This window comes from Nannospalax galili, unplaced genomic scaffold, assembly GCF_000622305.1.
Source record: "Nannospalax galili isolate Female #2095 unplaced genomic scaffold, S.galili_v1.0 scaffold584, whole genome shotgun sequence".
Classification (NCBI taxonomy): Eukaryota; Metazoa; Chordata; class Mammalia; order Rodentia; family Spalacidae; genus Nannospalax; species Nannospalax galili.
Window position 1 is genome coordinate 727,764 of NW_008351805.1, and position 17,552 is coordinate 745,315.

The window sequence follows — 17,552 nt, forward strand, 5'->3', positions numbered from 1 at the left end:
TGATAGATAATTGATAGATAGGCAAGCAAAACCGAGTTGTACCACCATAGAGAGCTTAAGCTTTCTAAGCTTCCAGGTCCCTCTCCTGCACACACTCTCTCCAAAACTTAGACACTGATTTTGTTTTAGTCATTTTTTTTCTTAAAGTGGGTCTTCCTAAATTGTGTAAGCTAAGGCTCACCTTTGCCTACTTCTACCCTTGCATGGTCACTAGCCTATAGCACTTCTGAAGCAATTTTCTCTGTCCTATGACTTTTGAGCCCACAGTCTGGCCGTCGGCTATTACCCAGGGTCCAGTTCTCAAGTTCCTCTGCCCTTGTCATCCCAAGACCAGATACTAAACAATGAAACTCCCTCCTGTGCCTTGGGGGTTGCTGAGATTATTCAAACCAGCTCATCCCAAGTCTGTTTAGGTGTTCACCTGCTGCATTCCTTCCTGCCTGTGGAAACCACAGTCAGGCTCTGTCCACCCTTTCTCCTCATTCCTCCTGCGTCCTCACCAACCTGGTACCTCCTGAGTGGCCCTGTGTGTTGTAGGAGCCACTGGGAGCAGAAACCATCCTTTCAGTGACTCCTGATCATTGGCTTCACTGAACTTCAATACAAAGAAAGTCCCTTCTTGATGGCTTCTCCAGACCAAGGCCAGGGAAAGGCTGAGAACTGTCACTTGTGGTCACATCATTCATTTATTCACGCATTCGTTCATCCAGGCTGGGTGTGGTTGAACACCCCTGTTATCTCAGCACTCAGGAGGTACAAGAGTATTACAGCAAGTTCAAGGAAGCCTGGTCTGTATATTGAGTTTCAGGCAAATCTACATAGTGAGACCCCGTCTCTAATAAATACATAGAATGACAGACTGGTGGCATTAACTTGTCATCCCAGCTACTCAGAAGGCTGAGGCAGAAGAACTGCAATGTCAAGGCCATCCTGGGCTACACAGAATGAGTTCAAGAACTGTGACTCAAACTAAAAAGTCCAAAGAGGGCTAGAGATACAATTCAGTGGCAGAGCACTTGCCTAGCGTGCATAAGGCCCTGGGTTCAATCCTCAATATTGGAAAAAAAGAAGGTGGGGGGAGCAACGATGACACTCCTTTCTTGTCCCAGTATGGTCATCTTATTTAGTTTCATTTTGTTGAATTTCTGACTAGCAAATATCATTTGAACCTTGCCCTCGAGCACACTGGCAAATAACTGAAGTAGGGTGTCTCGTTTCTCATGGATTTCTGATCTTCTAACCTTATTCCTGTCTTTCATCTCTGGTGCCTGGAGACACTTGAAACTCTGTTTATATGCCCAGGATTGTATAGTTAGATAGTATGGTGGTTCTTTCTTTCTTCCTCTCTCTCTCTTCTCTCTCTGTCTCTGTCTCTCTCTCTCTCTCTCTCTCTCTCTCTCTCTCTCTCTTTGGTCTTTTTGAGACAGGAGCTGGGGCTCCCTGTAGCCCCAGCTGTCCTGGAACTCACTATGTAGACCAGGCTGGCCTTGAACTCACAAAGATCCTCCTGCCTCTGCCTCCTGAGTGCTGGGATTAAAGGCATGCACCACCACGCCCAGCATTCTCTTTCTTTCTTTTGAGGACCCTCCACATTGCTTTCCTTAACAGCAGTTATGAATTCACTGTCTCACCAACAGTATGTGGGATTCCCTTTGCTCCACATCCTTGCCAGAACTTGTTTTGTCTTTTTGATAACTAACTAGTGAAAGGTGATATCTTGTTGTGCTTTTAATTTGCATTTTTCTGATGATTAGTGATAGTGAGCATGCTAATTAGCTTGATTTAATCATTCTAAAATGTAAAACATATATTAAACATACCAGATAATATCTTTCTCCATATATACATATATATGTACATATATATATATATATATATATAATTGTCAGTTTAAAATATAAATTCCTGGCTAGGTGTGGTGGCATGTCCGTAATCCCAGTACTTGGGAAGTGGAAACAGTGAGTTCAAGACCAGCATGGGCTACAAAGTAAGGCCCTGTCTCATAAAAACAAAACAAGGGGCTGGAGAGATGATAGCTCAGCAGTTAAGAGCACTGGTTACTCTTGCAGAGTACCCAGATTCAGTTCCCAGCACCCACATTGTGGCTAACAACCATTCATAACTATAGTTTCAAAGGATCTGACACCCTCTTCTAAATGCCTCCATGGGCATTGCATGACACAGATGTACTTACATATTATATATACAGGCAAAACACTCATACACATAAAATGTTTTTTTTATTTTTTTAATTAAAATAAAATAAATTATTTTTGTGGTACATGCCTTTAATCTCAGCACTCGAGAGGCAGAGGCAGGCAGATCTCTGTGAGTTCCAGGCCAGCCTGGTCTACACAGGGAGTTCTAGGCCAGCCAAGGCTACATAACGAGACCCTGTCCCAATAAGTAAATAAACAAACTTAAAAATAACTTAAACTCATATATATATATATACGTATGTATTATATATGCATTAATGTATATGCATAAAAATCTATTTCTCAGGTTGAAGAGAGAACCTCCACCAGTTCCCACCTGTGGAAGATCCTAAGGGGCTGGAAGAGCAAAGTTTGAAAATAGCTCTTCAAGGCTCACTGAAACCCTTGGGCTATATGTACAATGTTGATATTCACATAAATGCTTTGGAGGCGAATAAAATTTTAGAGCTACCCTGTCCAATATGGGAGCTACTAGCTAAGTACAATTAAATAAGTTCAAGGTTTCTGTTCCTCAGGCCTCTATACCACATCATGAGTATTCAGTAGCCACCTGTGGCCACCACAGTGGACAGCACAGATACACACTCAAAAAAAAGGGGGTGGGTGCAGATTTCTGTGAGATCAAGGCCAACCTGGTCTACATAGTGAGTTCCAGGCCGGGTGGAGCTACAGGGAGACAATGTGGGTGGGAGAGGGGGAACCATATGATAAAAGCTGCGTATGTAGCACATGCTTCTAATCCAGCATTGGAGAGACAGAGGCAGTGGATCCCTGGGGCTCACTAGTCAGCCAGCCTAGCCTACCTGGCAAGCTCTAGGCCAGTGAGAGACTCTGTCTCAAAAAAAAAGTGGATGCCAGTGGACATGCCAACATGAATGGAGGAAAATTTTCATAAGGCTCCACCCCTAAACAAAGGACAACAGGCAGTCAATTGCTGCTGAGGGAAGGGAGAACCAGTTGGTTTTTTCCCAGGGACTGGATTCCAATCTAAAGTGGTCAGCCCTAAACACATGCAAATAAGGGCAGCACCAATTTGACTCAGTGGGATATTTAATATTTATTTATTTATTTATTTATTTATTTATTTATTTATACAAGAAGGGGTCATGAATTGGATAGGGAGTGGTTGAGAAGACCTGGGAGGAGTTGGAAAGGGGAGGGATGTGTAGATGATGCAAATACAGCGCACTCATGAATGAAATCTTCAAATAAAAAATAAGTGGACAGCTCCTGAAGAGTGATACCCAAGGTCATCCTCTGAACACACACACACACAGATATACACACACAAGCTACTACACAAAGCCAATGAGAATTCACTAAAGGAACCAGGGCTCTTTCTGGATGAGCCAAGAACTCAAGGCTATGGCAGAGACTGTGAACAAGTCTGCCTTTGAAATGAAGGTGGTGATTTATCCCTAAAATCTAACCCTAAAAAGCCTTAAAAGATACCCAGAGTATGTCTTCTTATCTCCTCCTCCTCCCCATCTTCAGAAAGTGGGACTCATTCTTGAAAGACATGCTTTGGGGAAAGCTCCAAGTTCTCCAGAGCCCTGTGTTCCACTCAGGTCACAGTCCTAAGCAACCTCATCTCTCTGATGTGTTCCAGGTGGGAGAGATCATCTTGGAAAATGCCCAGCTCATGTTGCAGATGGACTCGATCCAGGTTGATGCAGATGACTTTAAAGAGAGGTAATACTCTGAAGCCGGACAGTCACTCCCACCCTAGACTCCCCGCCATGCAGGTGATACTGCCCGAGTCAGCATTGTCCCCTCCGCTTTTCTGGGAAACTGGTGCAGACCATCAGAGGTTCTGGGAAAACCGAGGGCCACAAAAACCAGGCTCCAAGGGCTCAAAGATTGTGCCCAGGGTCACTTCATATAAAACAGCTTCTTTTTCAAAATTGTTATTCATCGTTAGTAGTAGTAGTAGTATGTGTGGTATGTATATGTTATGTGTGTTCTGGCACATGTGTGGAGGTCAGAGGACAACTTTGTAAAGTTGGTTCACTTCTTTGTATTCTAAGTACTTTTCCTCACTGAGCCATCTCACTGGACCCTGAAGTAAGGTTCTCAAACTCTAGTGTACATCAGAATCAGAAGTTACCCTGATCACTGTATAGACAACGCAGGTTGCTGCACCCCACTCTGAGTTTCTGATTCCATAGGTCTAGAGCTGGGCCAACATATACATTTCCAAGAGTTCCTAGTGATTGAAGGTCCTCAGGCACTGAGAATGCTTCAGAGAAATGGGTTTCAAACCTGGCTGCTATTAGAATTAAGTAGGTCCTTGTTTCGTTTCAGTTTTTTGCTTTGTTTTGTTTTAAGATTTTATTTATTTTTATTTTATGTGTATGAGTTGCTTTGTCTGCATATATGGATGTGTACCATGTGCATGCCTAGTGCCTGGCTGTAGAGGCCAGAAGAGGATGTTTGATACCCCAAACATGAGTGTTAGCTGCCATGCAGATCCTGGGAACTAAACTCAGGTCCTCTGAAAGAGCAACCAGTACTCCTAACTTCTGAGCCATCTCTCCAGGCCCTTGTTTTGAGACAAGGTCTAATGTACCCCAGGATAGCCTCAAATTCATTTATATAGTCAAGGCCGACCTTGAATTCTGATCTTCCTACATCTACTTCCACTGGGAGGGTAATGGGATTACTACTCAAGAAAGTGGTTCCCTAAACTGGTTCCCTAAATAAAAATAATAAAGCATTTTTTAAAAAAAGAAGTTGTGGTTTAGCTCAGTTGTAGCATGAATGCTTAGCTTACACAAGGCCTTGAGCACCCAGCACACACAAAAAACTGACAAAATATTAATGAAAATATAATCATTCATAAATAATATTTGAGTCAAAAAATCTAGATCCATAAAGGATAAGAGAAAATGCTTTAAACAGCATCATCTGGGAGTTTATTCAAAGGCACAAGTCTAGTTCTCACAGAGGTACCTGGTTGGCATACCACAGAGCCCTATGCTGGGGATCAAACCTAGGGCCTCCTGCTCTACCACTGAGCGACACTCCCAGCTCATGTGACTATTTTTAACTTCCTCTCATAAAAGGAAGTGTGGCTAAATAAACAGTAGTCAGTAAAACCAAGAGGGGCACTGAAGAATAGACTGGCAAAACCGGGACTCCAAATGACCCCAACGTGGAGCCAGTGAGATTGAAAAGGTAAAAAAGAACTTTTACTTTGGGGTTCAAACACCTAGAGAGGGTGGGGAAATTGAGCTTACTGAACCTCTTGTGAAAATACCTGAGGTTTCTAAATGACGGGAGGCTCAGGGTCGGTGAGCTGCAGACACAGCTGATGGAAATCAAATGAGCAAACATGAAAAGAAACCAAGCACACAGAACAAGTTGCAGAGTCTATAACACAAAGACTCAGGTTAAACAGAGGAGCAGCCAGTCTCGCTCCATCAGGCAGCGGTCAGGTCTCTGAATCACACTGTAGGTAGGATAGGCCAGTGAAAGCATTTCTATCCACTCCACAAAATATCATATTAGGTATTTTTTCTGTTGCCGTGACCAAATACCTAACAAAGAAACTTAAGGAAAGAAGGGTTTATTTGAGCTTATAGTTCATGGGCTACATACAGTCCATCATGGCGGGGAAGGGATGGCATGGTGGCAGGAGCATGCAACAGCTGGTCATATTGCATCTGCAGTCAGAAAGCAGAGAGAGATGAATGTTGGTGTTCACCTTACTTTCTCCTTTTATTCAGTTCTGGACCCCAGTTCATGGAATGGTGCAGCCCATATTTAGAGTGGGTCCTCCTACTTCAGCTAACCCTACCTAGAAACTCCCTCACAGATGTGCTCAGAAGTCGTTGGTCTCCTAGTCTTGTCAAGTTGATGATATTAACCATCACGCATATTTTACATGTGGAGCTGGGTACAAGAAGTACAAAGATGGAAGGCGTAGTTTCTACAGAATGATAGGGATACAGACACAATTTGCCTGTGTAGTGGAGAAAAGATTGTTATCCTGAGGAAGAAAAGACTTGGTATGAGGATGGCAATCTACAAACTTTGTAGGACTGCCAGAGGAAAGATTAGAGCAACTCTGGGTATTCCCAGGGTCAGACTTACATCTTTATAGCAATGGAGATTTAACCTCTTACAGGAAGAAATTTGCAATGATTAGAGCATTCCAAAACTGGGAGAGTGGGATGGTAACCTTGAGAGGTAGCCTTGAGAGAGCATGTTTCCAGCACAGGAAACATGCAAGGAGAGGCTCGACACAAACACCTGTCATAAATGCCTTAAAGGGTCCATCCCTGGAAACCCTGAACTCTAAAGTTCTTTACGAGAGTTGGGGAGGCAGCTCAGGAGACAGAGCTTGCTTAGCAGGCACAAGGCCCTGAGTACAATCCCCAGTAAAACACACACACACACACACACACACACACACACACACACACACACACACTTTCATGAATACTCATAACTCTAAAACCCTAAGATGCTTCCTGGAAAAGAAGTGTAGAGTCTCCCTTCTATGGAGGGATGGAGGTAAGGTAGAAGGTTTGGCTGAGCAGTAGAGCTGTGGAATACAGAGAAAGCACCAGGAGAAACTGGCAAGGATATCGGGGAATGTTTAGAAAGAAGACATTGCTGCAAACAAGAGATTTTGTGAACTAAGAATGAAACTCAAAATGAACACTTTTTAAAATCTATGAGTATTTTGCCTGCATGTATGTAAGTGATACACATGCATGTGATGCCCTTGGAGGTCAGAAGAGGGTGTCAGATGTCCTAAAACTGAAGTTACGAATGGTTATTAGCCACCATGTGGATGCTGGGAACCCGAACCCAGGTCCTCTGCAAGAGCAGTCAGTGCTCTTCACCCCTAAGTCATCTCTCCAGCCTCAAACTGGACAATTTTAGATGTATATGTGTCTATATACATACACATTTTTATAAAAATTGTGATTCTTTGTTTTGAGGTTTTTTTGTTGTTTGTTTGTTTGTTTGTCTTTGTTGTGGTGTGGAGAGCCAACTCAGGGCCTCTCACAGACTAGGCAAGTACTCTACTACTAAGCTTTACCCTTTTAAAATCTCTGATATTTCACATAGAAATCCAGTTTCCCCTTTCTTCTGGAGAGAATTGACCTGGGTGGGTCACCAAGCATCTTCCCCACCATGGTGGTGGGAAGAGCTGGGCAGCAGTACCTCCGCAGGTGGAGGTAAAGTTTGTGTTCTGATGTGCTCCATCTCCACCACCCACGTGGGTGAAGAGGTAAAGTATGTGCTCTGATGCACTCCATCTCCACCTCTCCCTTGATGCCCAGTCCTGACCCTGATCCCTGCTCATCCTTCATCTGGGTTGGCAGCCACTATCCAGAATTTCAGCATATTCTCCTTTTCTGGATTCCTGGCCTGGTACTTAGCAGTAATGTAGTTAAAGGATCTGCGGGTCAAAAGGAAGATGACTCAGTATGGTGAGGACGATGTGGTGTGACCTTACTGTGATCTGAACTCCTGCAGCATCCTCTCCTACAGCACCATGCTCCAAACACGCCGACGAAATCATGTTATCAGAGGCTGGATGTGAATGTTTTCATGCTAATAAGCAGCACTAACCATGTCCACAAAGCTACTGGAACGGTGACTTCCAACGTTCTTTGTCTATCACAAATGGGCCTTTTGGTAATATCTATAACCTGATTTTTCTCCTTTGTGGGCAACCCAGCTATGCTGATTGAGTTCCTTTGTCCGCAGATATGAGCACGAGCAGCATTTCGGAAGGCAGCAGAAGAAGAAATTAGCTCTCTGTACAAAGTCATTGATGAAGCTAATTTCACAAAGACAGATCTGGAGAATCAAATGGAAAGTTTGAAAGAAGAACTTGGCTTTCTGTCCAGGAGTTACCAAGAGGTAGGTGAGGCTCCTGTTGCTGGTCTGGCCCCACAGCAAGGCGCTCACCTCTGTGACTATAACTTCCTAACACAGGCATTTGGGAGCTCTTCTCTTTGTTGCTTGGCTAGGGAAATGTCAAGTAAAAGAATGCCAAGTCCTTGTTGTGGGTCAGATGACCCTCCCAAAGTTTCAAATTCAAATGGCCTCAAGGAGTAGGCCAGTACATAAGTTGGGGAGTCTAAATAGCGAATGTTAGAACCTGCTTGCATTTGGAGGGCACACTCCCCCAAAACATTCTATTCCAGATATCTTTCAACACTGCATAGGATAAACAAAGTAATTCTAAGGATATACCCCTACACTCGTTAATAAAATTATATCAGACCTTTGAGTGGCAGGACCAGAGGGCACCTCAGGCAGGTGAGTAGTCCAGTTCTCTGCAGGGAGCACTGACAGACACTAAGCTACCTCACACACATCACTCTCTGAGTCATTTTCCAGGATGCTTCCAGTAGAGAGTCAAACCTCCCTGACCAGTGCTCACATTGGAAGTTCCTTCTGGGTTAGCTAACCAGTGACTGTAAATCCATTTCTTCCTGTTTCTAGCTCAGTTGCTGAAGGCCATGCTCCATCGGGAACTCTTTAGACTCCAAAGTTATCTTTAATCTCCTTTAGCACAGCCTGACTTCATGCCAAAATTCATTTTCCTGTTGTTGCTGTCTTTATTTTTTAAGATTTATTTTTACTTTTAATATGTATATGTGTGTCTGGGTATACTTGCATGTGAGTACAGGTATCTACAGAGGCCAGAAAGGGACGTTGGAGACCCTGGAGTTGGAGTTCCAGCCCCTATTTTTTACTTTATTGTCATTTATTTTGATTTTTTGCTTTGGGGATGCACTTGGGGAGACCAATCCAAGAAATGCATCCTTGGGAAAAGAATATGGTACCTCCGCCAGGAAGAAGATAGGGACTTTGCCAGTCTCTGTGAGCTCTATACATGAGCAGCGTGAGAATGCAAAATACTGCCCACAGAGCTGGCCTGCAGATGGCTAGAACTCCACGAATGTTCTTTCCTTCTAGAGCTCATCTAAGGTATCCATTGCTATTTGCGGGATGTGAAAGTTCTGTACAAGCAGCTGGCGGGGTCTGAGCTGGAGCAAACAGATGTTCCCCTTGCACCGGTCTGGATGATGTCCTTGAGACTATCAGAATTCAATGGGAGAGAGATATGGAAAAGAACCAAGCAGAGGCAGGAGCCTTGCTCCAAGCTAAGATAAGAGGAAGGCCTGGCATCTTCCTCTCTGTCCTAGACAGAGGAAGCCAAGCAAAGATGCAGAAGAAGAAAAGCAAACATTTAGCAACAAGCTCATTAGACACGGAAGAAATGCAAATTAATGCCGGGCGTGGTGGCGCACGCCTTTAATCCCAGCACTCCAGAGGCAGAGACAGGCAGATCTCTGTGAATTCAAGGCCAGCCTGGTCTACATAGTGAGTTCCAGGACAGCTGGGGCTACAGGGAGACCCTGTCTCAAAAAGACCAAAAAAAAAATGCAAATTAATATACTTATTTACCTATCTGAAATCAGTAAATGTTTAAAATGACAATGTTCAACCCTGGTTAGCAGGTGTAAAAGATTCTCTACTGTATGCTTAAAGAGCACAGGCTGGTATACAGTCTTTGAATAAGGTATTTTATGATCTGTATCAAGTATTTATTTGTCCCTACCTATCAGCTGAACAAACTGGATGGTATCCTAAAGAAAGCATTGGCAATATGAGGGGTAAGGATGGAGATCAGTGGTAGAATGCAGAGAAAGAGAGAGGGAGCGAGCGAGCGAGAGAGAGAGAGAGAGAGAGAGAGAAATACAAAGTTTATATACAAAGATACTCCCTGAAGCATTTTACAGTGTAAAAGTGAAAAATATATAAGTGCTTAATCATTGAAGAAAGACTACACCACCACCCAACTAGGCTATGTATAATGAAACCGGTTATTAGAAATGATGTTTATGATGCAATTATAATGACAAGGGGAAGTGCCCTTGTTAAAAGATAAAACCAGGGAAAGCAATTACAGAATGATATAAAACAAGGACTGACAAGAGGGTTTAAAACAAAAGACTGAATAATGCTGGGCGTGGTGACACACGTTTTCAATCCCAGCACTCAGGAGGCAGGTGCAGGAGGATCTCTGTGAGATCAAGACCAGCCCGGTCTCATAGAGTTCCAGACCAGCTGGGGCTACAGGGAGACCCCGTCCGAGGCCAGGAAATTTCTACTGCAGCTACTCACAAAGCAGTCAGAGACAATAAGTTGTGGGGAGCCCTCCTGTGTGCCAATAAAACTTTTATTTGTAGAAACAGGAAGTGAGCTAGATTTGAACTTCCACCTGTAGGCTGCCAGCTCCTATGCATAAGCCAGCATTCACATGAGGAAATTAGGCAGCTACAAAAATTTGACTAATATGTTAATGGCACCAGCAGTGGGTGATCATTGAGTGATGGACTCATTTGATACTTTAAGATGCTTTTCTTTCTTGGTTTTAAGTATTTCTCAAGTTAATTTCTTAAGTAGTGTAAGTTATATTCCTAAAAAACCTTCATGAAACCTCATAAATAAAATAATTAACCAGAAAATAGACTGCAGAGGGTCCTTCTGCCACCCACCCCTGACTTTGGGGAAGACTAGACAAGGGAGGGCCAGGTAAAGGAAGTGGAAAGACCAGGCAGGCAAACGGGCTGTTTCTGGTTCACGAGTGATGGTTCTCAGTGCTGGTCTCACAGCAGGATTATTACAGAAAGTTTTCAGAGAGGCCAGTACCCAGGCTCTACTCCAGAGTGATGACATCAGAAGAAATAGAAGGACTTTGTAGTTTTTCGTTAATAAAAGCTGTCTGAACCGCATCCAGCCTTAAGAGCCATGGCAGTTGTTAACAGTCACCAAATAAAGGAAGAGGACCTTCTACCACCTCTCTGCCTCTCCATTTCCCAACCCCCTAAGGACCAACAGGGACCATCCCAGCAGGATCTTCTCCAATTCCAGATCCTTCAAATGCCCACTAGCCCATTAAACATCCTTTACCCCAATCCTATTTATCCACCCTCCACGCCATCCTCCTAACAATCAATTCCTTGAACAAGGTCACTACAAACACTTTTTGCAGAAAATAGTGCCCCATCACTCAATAAAAGAAAGTCCCCAACCTCTACCCTAGCTGTTGGGAGATGAAGCATCAGAGGGTGAAGTGAAGCCAAATTTATGAATGTTTTCAATTAATGATTCTGGAGACCATCCAATACCATTCCCTAAGTACTAAAGTGTTTAAGGAAACTGAGACCCAGAGAATGCTGTTGACTTCCCAAAATCACACAGCCGCTTGGTAGCATTAGACTCAACTCTCCTGGCCTGTGGTCCAGGGAACCTCCTTCTACAGCATCAGCATCTTTTATTGCTTTTCTTTTTGGTTTTGGTTTTGGTTTTTTTTTTTTTTTTTTTTTTTTTTTTTTGGTTTGGGGGGGAGTTTTTGTTGTTATTGTTTTTGTTTTGGTCTTTTTGAGAAGGGGTCTCCCTGTAGCCCCCCTGACCTGGAACTCACTGTGTAGACCAGGCTGGCCTTGAACTCACAAGATCCACCTGCCTCTGCCTCCCAAGTGCTGGGATTAAAGGTGTGTGCCACCACGCCCAGCTTCTTTTTTGTTTTTTAAGTTTTTGAGACAATCTCATGTAACACAAGTCGACCTCAAACTCACTATATAGTCATCGATGGCTCTGAACTCTAGCTCTTTGTACTTTCCTCTCCTAAGTGCTAGGATTATAGGTATGTACCACCACCCCCAGCTTGTTTGCTTGTTTTTGCTGGGGTGTTTGTTTCTTTATTTGTTTGAAATAAGGTCTCCTCCCGCTTCAGTCTCCCACGAGCTAGAATTATAGGTGTGCACCACACCTCACTGACTGTGTCTTTCCTAGCTCTGTTCCCAGAAACTAAATCCCAGTGGCCCCACAATTTGTGTTCTTGCTTCCTTCCCAGCAGCGGTGGGCTGCACACCACACTGAGTGATTGTTGCCTTGAGAATGGACTGAGTCATAATGATTATCAGAAATAAAATCCTGCCTAGTGTGAAAATGAAAAAACAAAACCGATCATTGCCATTCATCCCGCTTCCCTTTGAGAATTATCATCAGCCCAACAGTAACTCAAACATTCAGTCTAAACAAATTCATTAGTGTTTTTTTAATAGAGTTATCTGAAAGCTACATCTCAGAGAAGACAGGCAGTATTTGTTTTCATTTGGCCAGTACTGCCTGGGCCTCTTGCAGAGACACAGGACTCAGAAAATATTTGCAGAATGAGTGAATTCCTCTGACTGTCAACAGAGATCAGAACTGACAGCCAGAATTCCTCCAATAAATAGCTTTGTCAGTTGTGGCTGTGCCCCCGGGGGCTGACATTTGCCTGTCCTGGACATCTCTTGTCATTTCTTGCCAGCAAAGAATAAATGTGAAATGGCTCAGCACACACTGCTTTGTAAAGAGAATGAAAACATGCATTTAATCACCTTTCAGTCCAGGAAGGCTAAAAATTAATTAACATGATTAATTTATGTCATAGCTTAGATTCCCCCAGAAGCAGATCTTGAGATAAATATTGGAGTGGCGATGATTTATTTGGAATTAGTGGATGAGTCAAGAGGGGAAGAATCAATAATGTGTCGTCGAGGAGAGAACCAACCAAGCCTTATGAAAGCAGCTGAGATGGGGACATAAGCCTAATCCTGGGAAATGGCGTGGATGCAGGGAGCAGGCAAGGTTGCTGGGGTGCTGATACCTTCTCCTGTCAGTCTCCAGCCATCTGCTAGTCAAGTGACCTTTTAAAGGCTTCAAAGCAAGCTCAGGCAGGGATACAGAGCTGGGCAGTGGGGAACACCAAACACTGAAGGCCCGAGGGGTAAAGGCAGGTGACTGAGCATCTGCTGTAACTTATCTGCCAGCTCTTTCTGCTGTTTATTTGTTTGTTTTTGTATGTGTGTACGCATGCTGTCGTGTACATGTGTGAGTGTGGAGACCAGAGGACAAGCTCAACACTGTTCCTCAGGAACGCAGTCCACTTTGTTTTTTAAGCCAGGGTCTCTTATTAGCCTAGAGCATACCAATTAAGCTATACTGGCTGGTCAGGGAGCCCCAGGAACCCCCCTGTCTCTGCCTCCCTAGCATTGGGATTAAAAATGTATACCAGTACACCAGCTTTTCTGTTTGTTTTTAACTTGGGTTTTCAGGATCAAACTCAGGTCTTCATTGTTTGCAAGGCACACACTTTACTGACTGAGCTATCACCACAGCCCTCTATATGTCACTCCTTAAAGGTTATAAAGCTGGAGAGATGGCTCGGCTGCTAAGAGTACTTGCTGCTCTTGCACAGGACCCAGGTTTGGTTCCTAGCACCCACATAACAGCTTAGAACTGTCTGTAACTCCAGTTCTAGGGGATCTAACACCCTGTTCTGACCTATGAAGGCACCCCACACATGATACACTTACATACATGCCGGCAAAACATTCGTACACATAAAATCTTGAAAACAAAGTATTTTCTAAAGGTGTGTAAAGCAGTTTGTCTAGGTCAGCACAGTCTCTACACTCCTTCCAGCACCTCAGGGGGCAGGGGGGGATGTCCAGGTGCCTTTATAAGCTCTGTAACACCTGCAATAAATGAGTCCCTGCTTGACTAGGCTCCCCATTGCACCTGAGTGTTCCCAGTACTGGGGGCAGCATGGGCTGGCGAACGGCGTGCTTACTTATCCCCAATCATCACTGCGCAGGGGTTGCTGGTTCGAACCCCCGCAGATGAGGAGAAAAAGCCATAGGCCAGTCCACATATTGGAGAGGGAAGAGCTAGAAATGGGTCTATACCCTAGTCAGTCATGCACTGCCTTCCCCAAGTTTTCCCCCATTTCATGTATTTCTCTTCTGAGGTCAGAGAAAAAAGGCAGGTGTTATTATTTTAGTGCTTAAACAAGAGGGCATAAACCACACGTCTTGCTATGTCTATTCATTTGCAAAGAACAGATTTAGGACATGGAACCAGGATTTCAAGCTTACATTGGCCTTTAACCTAAATAAACTGAACTGTATACAAGTAAGACTTAAGGGTCTGAAGCAGCCTGTCCAAGCAGGGTAGCACAGTGGCTCCCTTTTCATGGCTTATACACACATCACTGTACCCTACAAAGCTGCTGGCTTCATTCTGCAATTCTGCAGTGAAAAAGCACTACAGCTAGGTGAGGGCCATGCTTTTCAGTCATTCTTGCATACCTGTGCACTGATTGTCAGGCATAGAAAGAGCAAGATATTATCTTTAAGGAGTTCATAATAACAAGCCAGACAAGCAACAACACATCAGAGGTGTGTTAAGGGAACTGCCAAACACTCCCTGAGCAGAGAAGGATGGCTGGGCTGCCCCACATGGATACAAGAGTATCCACCAAAGGCTGAGTGTGTAGTAAGCACTATAAAAAGTGGATGTAAACATCCTTTAGCTTAAGATCATAGAAAAGGAACTGCTTCCTTAATAGATGTTATATATCATCTATTTTTTTTTACTTTTTTGGGGGGAGGGGTTGTCTTTTTGAGACAGGGTCTCCCTGCAGCCCCACCTGGACTGAAACTCATTATGTATACCATAGAGATCTGCCTGCTTCTGCCTCCCGAGTGCTGGGATTAAAGGCATGTGTCACCACACCTGGCTATTTTTTACCTTTTAAATCTTATTCCTATTTATTTCCTTACTTACTGATTCCAATTCTTACTATGTAGCCCAAACTGGTCTAGAGCTCACAATCTTCCTATCTCTGTGCTGGCATTACAGGCCACAAAACAACCAAACTATCATTTTTATTTAACATACCAAGTAGTTCAAATACCAGCTTGGTGTCCCACAATTCAATTTTATTCTGACACTGTGTACCTGGAGTTTTTGTCCGATACCACAGTCTGAATCAGATACCATAGGCTCAGCTGCGTCAGACTACCCTTTACTTCAGATGGCAATCCCAAGGCTGGTTTTCCCATACTTCTGACCAACAGCCTGTAATGGGAGGAGTCCCATAATCCCCTCCTCAGATTCCATTAATGACTAGAACAGATCACAGAACTCAAGAAAACAACGTCCTTATTTTCACTGTTTTTTTTTTTTTTTAAAAAAAAAAAGGACACAACTCTGAACAGCTAAGTGGAAGATATGGCAGAGTCCCAGAGCTTCTGTGTCCTCTCTAGGAGGGCCACCCTCCCAACTCTGTCCACCAGCCTAGAAAGCTCTCCAGACCTTGGCCTTTAGGGTTTATGTAGTCTTTACTCGATATATAACTGATTAAATCACCATTGGGAATTATGTCAGCTCTCATTGATTCAGATCCTCTCCCCTCCACCAAGTCAGGAGTGAGGCTGAAAGTTCTAGAATCCCAGGGGGAAGAGTTTCCCCTAGCAACCAGCCCCCTACCCTGGCAGGTGTTGCCAAGACATCTTAACATAAACCCCAGTGTGGTTGAAAGAGGTTTGCTACCAACGACAGAAAAACACACTCCTTTTACTTTTTTCACTGCGGAGCTATTTTAGGGGCTGGAAACAAAAACCAATCATAAGGAAGGATGTTTCTGTGGCATTAATCATCTAGGAAGCTGTAAGGTTTAAGAGCTCTGGCTGGGAGCCAGGGACAAAGACCAAATACATGAAATATATATATGTGTGTGTGTGTGTGTGTGTATTTTTATAGTATCACAATATCATACAATGGAATACATTCTCCAGCAAGTAGCCAGCTGATCTTAAAAAATGATGATGATAGATCCTGAAGATTGTGCTGTCATTCACCTGTTTCCTAAACTCACCAGGAGGCAGAGTGCTCAGGCAGATGCAGGGCTGGGCTATAACCCATAAGGCATTTCCTCAAGCTAGGCTCTACCTTCTAAAGTTCCCATAACCTCCCCAAACAGGGGACCAAGTATTTAAACACAAGAGCCTGTGGAGGATATTTATCCTCAGATCATAACAATTCCCATCTTATAGATACATTTAATGGGAAGAAAGGGAGATGGGCAGGGAAGGAGAGGAGAGCCTTCTAGTTTCCCTACTAATTTCTGTGAACTTTTTCTCTCACAGTATTCAATCATTTCAAAGGTCCTTTTGACCAACAGGAAAATAATGTTCTGGGCAGCCAAAAAGACATGTTAAAAAAAAATACTATGCTCCTTCAAGCCTGCAGAAAAGCAGCACCCTTTTTTAAAATTTTATTTATTTCTATTTTATGTGTATGAGTGTTTACCTGCATGTATTTGTAAGTGCACCCATGTGTGTGATACCTGTGAAAGCCAGAAGAGGGTGTCAGACTCCTGGAACTGGAGTCAAGATGATTGTTAGCCACGCTGAGGTGCTGGGAACTGAACCCAGGTCTCTGCAAGAGCAGCCAGTGCTCTTAACTGCTGAGCCATCTCTCCAGCCCCTCAAGGTACCTTTTTTTTTAAAAAAAAAAAAAAATCAAAGTTAACCAACTCAGAGCCAGAAGTACATCTTCAAAGTCTGTTTACCCTTGTTAAATAACACACCAAATCATGGGGTAATTCTGGAGGGCAGAGGCTGTGAGGACCATCAAAGAACCCTGTCTTCCACACCACCCACAGCACTGAAGCAGAGAGATGAAAGTGTGTCGTCCATCCTCAGCTTCCTGCCACCCAGCAGACAGCTCTGCCTTCAGCTCAGCTCCTTCCGGCAAGGGCAGATCCCCACTTCCTTGTCCACAGTTCCAGCCCGGGCATGGGCAGGCCTTTGGTCCCTCATGCTAAGCCTGGTGTGCAGTCAGCTTATAGCCAGCAAGCTCTGATTTGCCATCTTATCTTCCTCCTTAAAGTGTTCCTTCCATTCTCTCTACCCCAGGCTAGCTATGGGTTCTCATCTCCTGAAGCCTCCATTCCCCAACTAGCTCACTACAGCTGAGTGATTTGTCCTAACCAAAGCCTTATTCAGTTCCCTGCATGAGCTGGTAGCTATGTGATTGGGAGAGAATTTGCTTTCTTCGAATAGTCTCTAGGCTGCGTGTGGGGGTGGGAAGGAGCTCTGTCACAAACAGATCCCTTCCCTGCTATGCTCAGATACCAGGTCTGCACTTGCCTCTGGGAGTTTAAATCATCTTTGGTCAGGAACTTTATCTAAACTGTAACATTCGTGCCTTAAATGGTCAGGATGACAGATTGTACAAAGCATTAAGAACAAAGAAAGGTGGGTGCGATGGCTAATCCTGGGTGTCAACTTGATTGGATCTGAGATTAACTGAAATGAAAGAGATCTCCTTGATTGGATCATCTAAAGCCGGAAGACACACCCTAAATGTGGGCGTTACCTTCTGATGGCAGCCGGTATAAAAGACCAAGGCAGAGGAGAAGCGGGCTTTTTGTGGCTTGCCTTCTCTCTCGCTGGTGAG

At 43.9% G+C, this 17,552-nt stretch overlaps 1 protein-coding gene across 1 annotated transcript in view; it reads left to right on the forward strand.

Annotated features, from left to right (window-relative positions):
• Bfsp2 (beaded filament structural protein 2) overlaps positions 1–17,552 on the forward strand; it is a 52,659-nt gene that overhangs the window by 16,248 nt on the left and 18,859 nt on the right. The window contains 5 exon segments of the mRNA XM_008848788.1: positions 3,829–3,911; positions 7,947–7,960; positions 7,963–8,106; positions 9,180–9,260; positions 9,263–9,358. Of these exon segments, the coding sequence (XP_008847010.1) occupies positions 3,829–3,911; positions 7,947–7,960; positions 7,963–8,106; positions 9,180–9,260; positions 9,263–9,358 (418 nt within the window).